This window comes from Giraffa tippelskirchi, chromosome 11, assembly GCF_054371585.1.
Source record: "Giraffa tippelskirchi isolate mGirTip1 chromosome 11, T2T-mGirTip1v1.2.pri, whole genome shotgun sequence".
Lineage (NCBI taxonomy): Eukaryota > Metazoa > Chordata > Mammalia > Artiodactyla > Giraffidae > Giraffa > Giraffa tippelskirchi.
The window spans coordinates 128,380,368-128,386,367 of record NC_137285.1 but is presented as its reverse complement, the minus strand read 5'-3'; the positions used below and the strand labels follow the sequence as shown (position 1 = coordinate 128,386,367).

General features: G+C 37.3%; 1 protein-coding gene across 2 annotated transcripts in view; it reads left to right on the top strand.

Moving 5' to 3' along the window:
- Positions 1-4,286: 4,286 nt before the first annotated feature.
- Positions 4,287-6,000, top strand: part of SLC5A12 (solute carrier family 5 member 12) — a 116,310-nt gene continuing 114,596 nt past the window's right edge. For both annotated transcript variants that reach the window (XM_081543188.1, XM_081543187.1), the window contains exon 1: positions 4,287-4,786. In XM_081543188.1, coding sequence (XP_081399314.1) covers positions 4,448-4,786 — 339 coding nt within the window. In that variant the 5' untranslated portion in view covers positions 4,287-4,447. The remainder of the gene's footprint in view (positions 4,787-6,000) is intronic.

Below are 6,000 nucleotides of genomic sequence, written 5' to 3'. Positions count from 1 at the left end.
TCAATTACCCTTCTAACTACATATTCACTTTAAAAGTTCTACTTGTTTACTGCAAGTGTATGGTGCCATTAATCTGTTTTAATATTAAATGATGATGTCTGCTGGACTCTGAAATTTGCCTTTTAAAGTTGCAAGTCACAATTTTTCAAAATTGTTAAGTGTATGTAGGATGAATGAATAAAATTTTAACTACTGTCAAATTTAGCCATAAAGAATTTTGAGAATCTGACAGAATGAAATATAAATTTCAGTTTTTATTTAGATGGGAAGAAAGCTGTCTGGTCCAGGAAGGTAACATTTGAGCAAGCTTGAGAAAATAGTCTTGGAAATTTTTCTTTTAGTTTCACTTTTTATCAGTAAAACAAGATTTAAACATAGATTATAAAGATGAAAGAAACCCCTAGAATTCACATAATTTGATTTGTTGAGTGTATACTATGGGACAGAAACTTACAGGTGCTAAGAGTAATGTAGAGAACAAAATAGACAAAGTTCTTTATGAGGCTTATATTCTAGTAGGGGGATGTTGACATTTAAAATATTATATGATATATTAGCAAGAGATACATTTTATGGAGAATAAAGAAAGTAGAGATTTAACATGTAGCTGTTTACAGATGCATAGATATGTGCCCTTGGCGGCCCCTGTAAGAAGATACAGGAAATACTATGGTTTCTTTCAGTCAAAGCAGCACAGTTGCCTTTGTTCTCCCCCTAATATTTCTGACATAGGGATGTACTTTCTAACTGATGTAATCACTGAATGTGTTGGCTTTTTGTTTTCCCCAAAAAGTTATGAATAAACAAGTGTTCTATATTATAATCAATGTGAACCTTGCACAGATTGAGTTTTAATGGGATAGAGGGAGAGGGTTTGAAGATACTGAACACTATCAAAGGAAGAAAGTGTAAAGAAATAGAAAATAACTGAGAATTAAATCAATATAGTAATGCTGTACCTTATAATCAGCAAAAGTTGGAAGTGAGGAATGCCAATACCGTTTCTTGACAAAGGTTAACTGAAATCACAAGTATTCGTCAACTCTTTATCTACAAGCTTCTAGTATTTAACCTTGGGAACTTATTGATATAATAAGAGTGTTTTGAACTAATATTCACAAGACTTGTACAAATTGTTCTCATGTCTTATGGATTGACCATTAACGCTTAGATGTTAATATTAAAGCATAGAATAGCCAAAACTCTGAAAGCTGGAGCTCTGATTTTCTACTGAGACAGCTACCAACAAAAACTGTTATATAATTAGAATATCTCATGATAAAAATTAGTAAAAGTCAAGGTTAAGGCAAAAAAATTAAAGAACTATTTTTTCCATTAATGCTGATGTCAACTCTGTAAATTTAGAGGAGGAAATAAAGTAACAGGACATGGACAACACTGGCAGAGTTTTGGATTTATTCTCAACTAAAATTATATTTCAGTCATGAAAGTTTTGTGTGGTTGACTTCAAATCCATGGATCAAAGTAGGGAGTGAAGACAGTATCCAAACTAAGCAGCTAATCAAGGAGTCAGTCAGCTACTCAGATGTCAAAAGCAAAATTAGAGGTTCCTCTGTTTAATAGGAAATATTTCTGGCCTTGGACATAATTTTCGTTTTCTTCTTTTGCTTTCTGGATGAGTTCCTTACTTTCTACAATTGTTGTTATTCAGTCGCTAAGCTGTGTTTAGCACTTTGAGATCCATGGACTGCAACACGCCAGGCTTCCCTGTCTTTCACTATCTCGTGGAGTTTGCTCAAATTCATGTCCACTGAGTAGTTATGCTATCCAACCAACTCAACCTCTGTTGCACCACCTTCTTCTCCTGCCCTCAATCTTTCCAAGCATGAGGGTATTTTGCAATGAGTCAGCTCTTCATATCAAGTGGCCAGAGTATTGGAGCTTTGGCTTCAGCATCAGTTCTTTCTACATATGAATTGGGCACCCTGGACCAGGTCTTGTGCCTCTGCCTTCAATGAGTTGGTTATCTACAACCACCGAGTGGCTCCTACAGATACATACATACAGAGTCTTTAAAACAGGTGAGGATATTTGCAGAGTACAAAGTGAGTACCAAGGGACCCTGTTTCCTACAGGAGTGGGGGGAGAGGACAATAGGAAGTGTAAGTCAGAGAAGGCTCCACAGAGCAAGGTAAATATGAACTAGATCTTGTGGAACAGACTGGTTTTTTAGGGGTGGAGTGGGGGAAAACCATTGAGAAGGCAGGAGAAGCATGAATGACGTGGAGAAATTGCCCCACAGAGGCTTGCTTGGGGGCACTTCGGATCAATCAACAGAGTCTAAGAGCAGAATCAAGAATCTCTAACTGTTTCATAGATAAGTTCATTTGTATCATTTTTCCACATAAAAGTGTTATCATATGATATTTGTCTTTCTCTGTCTGATGTACTTCACTTAGTATGATAATATCCAGGTCCATCCAGTTGCTGCAAATGACATTATTTCATTCTTTTTAATGAGTCAGTAATATGCCATTGTATATGTTAATATATACCATATCTTCTTTATCCATCCTTCTGTGGGTGGATATTTAGGTTGCTTCCACATCCTGGCTATTATAAATAGTGCTGAAATGAACACTGGGGTGCATGTATCTTTTGGAGTTATGGTTTTCCCAGATATATGCCCAGGAGTAGTATTGCAGGGTCACATGGTAACTCTACTTTACTCTTTTAAGGAAAGTCTATACTGTTCTCCATAGTGGTTATACCAATTTACATTTCCACTAACAGTGAAGGAGGGTTCCCTTTTCTCCACACCCTTTCCAGCATTTATTGTTTGTAAACTTTTTGATGATGGCCATTCTGACTGGTGTGAGGTAACATCTCATTGTAGTTTTGATTTGCATTTCTCTCATAGTTAGCAATGCTGAGCATCTTTTCATGTGCTTTTTGGCTGTATGTCCTCTTTGGAGAAATGTCTATTTAGGTCTTCTGCCCATTTTTTGATTGAGTTGTTTGGTTTTTTTTTTTTTGATATTGAGTAGCATGTGCTGTTTGCAATTTTGGAGGCTAATCCCTTGTTGGTTGCATCATTTACAAGTATTTTCTCCCACTCTGTGGATTCTTTTTGTTTTATTTATTGTTTTCTTTGCTGTGCAGAGCAGAAAGATACTCACAGACTTAGAAAATGAACTTGTGGGTACCAGAGGGAAGGCAGAAGGAGCAATAGATTGGGAATTTGGGATAGACATGTACACACTGCTATATTTAAAATAGATAACAAATAAAGACTTACTCTATAGCACAGGGAACTCTGCCCAATACTCTGTAATAACCTAAATGGAAAAAGAATTTGAAAAAGAATAGATGCATGCATATACATAACTGAATCACTTTGATGTACACCTGAAACTAACACAACATTGTTCATCAACAAAACTTCCAATACAAAATTTAAAAAATAAAAAAAATAAAAAGAGGAGTAATAAAAATAATTTTAATGCACACAGAAAAAAGAATCTATAACTGGATTCTTCTTTCTCTTATTTGTCCTAGTCTTAACTTAAACTTAACCTCTGTGCACAAGTGTTATGAGCCGGAAAAATGATGGAGAGACAAAGAAGAAAAAGTTGAGAACTACAGGCAATTTTTTAATTATTGGTAAGTTTATTCTCTGAAGCTTAGAGTCAAGAGAGAGTCAACTATTATGTTCCTAGTTGCTTGGCTATGAACATGTGTAATAGTTATTTACAGATAGAAAGTCTGAGACACTTAAAGATTCATTATAACTCTATAAGGTGTTACCATTCCATGTTCCAGCTGAAGCTCTAAGAGTTTAAATAATTCATCAATGGTATTATAGCTCACTTAAGTTTGCACCAACTTGAGCAAAGGTCTCCTGACTCCTTGTTCTTTGCTCCTTTTCCTCCACGCCCACTGCCTCAGGAAGTCACAGATACACACCTCCACTCTCCCTCACTCGGAAGAAAGACACCAGTGATGGTTGTGCTGGCATTTTACAGATTCTGTTTAACTCATTAAAAATGCTGAGGTGGTAAACTTGAGTCACTCCTATGTTTCCCAGTAATATTTAACCTTAAGTTAAAAGAAAACCTAGGAGATTAAAGAACATGTTATCCGACAAGTGCATGTCATCCCCGGTAGTTATTAATTTCAGAATACATCTGAATTCCTTTTCTGCAGCATACACTTTAGCAAAGGAACAGAGAGTTCCAGGCCAGGGTCAGATTTCAAGTTCTTATCTGTTGACACCCATCCCACTACCAGAATCCTCTTTGTTGTCAACTTCTGAGATCCTTCCCAGGTACAACTTGGTGTCTGAAGTGCTACCCAGGGGCCTCTGGTCATCATTCTCTTCACACAACCTCAGCCTCCTCTTACAGCAAAGCATATACCGTATTGAGCTTTGCTTTTGGAAAGACATCAGGTTGAGAGCAACTCTCTGGTGCCTATACTTCTCAGCATGGAGGTGAAGAACTTTGCAGTTTGGGATTATGTTGTCTTTGCAGCCCTCTTTATCATTTCCTCTGGAATTGGGGTGTTCTATGCGATTAAGGAGAGAAAAAAAGCAACTTCGAGGGAGTTTCTGGTCGGTGGACGGCAAATGAGCTTTGGCCCAGTGGCACTCTCCCTGACAGCCAGTTTCATGTCCGCTGTCACTGTCCTGGGGACCCCTGCTGACGTCTACCGCTTTGGAGCATCCTATGTCCTCTTCTTCATTTCGTATGCCTTAGTCATCATCTTCACATCGGAGCTCTTTCTCCCTGTGTTCTACAGATCTGGCATCACCAGCACGTATGAGGTAAAACAACTACTTGCTTCTTTTTTACTTTGGGAAGAGTTGCTGTTTCCTCTCCACTTGAACAGGTTTTTTTTATGCCCGCTTTTTTCCTCTAATACACATCTTATTTGTATCTTAATGATAACACATGGTGGTTGAAAAACACTTATTTGCAAGATAATTACATATCATGGTGAGAAATTATCATAGTGTTATTGGGGAAAGCTTAACCTTTGGACACAGACATACCTGTACGCAGAGACAGCCACAGACATCTACACCCTCCATGTGTAGAGTAAAAGTAACAAAGTCAAGTTCTGAGGCTATTTCAATGATTAAATGAGAATTTGTTGGTAAACATCTAAAGCACTGCCTAACTCGTAGGAGATTCTCAAAGAAAGAGAACTGACCTTGTTACTTGTTTTATTTTATTCTGAAAAGCACAAAGAACATTGTGTATGGTCACTTTTTGGCTGAGAAAACTGAAATAGAGATAGATGACTTAAGATTGTACAGTAGATTGTGCACTTTTAGTAAAGTAGTTCAGTTACTTAAACCAGTTGCAAATATGTAACTGAGAAGATTTGAGACCAGACAGATAGAGGACACACAGGGATTTAGTTGAACTTAATTTACCCTTCACATATTTTTTAAATTGTAGTACCCTGATACAAAGAAACTCTGATTGTGTAATGTATATATTTTGGAATTGCCCTTTGTAAGAATTGGCAGTATCAGGGGTGGGGAACTGGGCAGAAGGGATAATTAGAGAGTTTGGGATCAACATGTACACACTACTATATTTAAAATGGATAACCATCTGTACTGCACAGGGAACCTGCTCAATGTTATGTGGCAGCCTGGAGGGGAGGGGAGTTTGGGGGAGAATGGATACATATATATGTATGGCCGAATCCCTTTGCTGTCCACCTGAAACTATCACAGCATTGTTAGTTGGCTATACTCCAATATAAAATAAAAAGTTTAAAAGAGAGAGAGGAAAGCATTGGCAGTGTGGCATATGGGTTAAAGGCATGAGTCAAAAGAGTCTAGAGTTACTTGGTTTTGACTACTAGCTCTTCCACTTAACTGGCTGCATATCTTTGGGGAAATGACTCACCTTCTCTGTATCTGATTTTAACACACGTAATATAAGAATAATAAAAGGGTCTATCTTAAAGAATGTCTGTGAGGAGTATACGAGTTATTATATGCAATACTCTTAACAGAGCCTG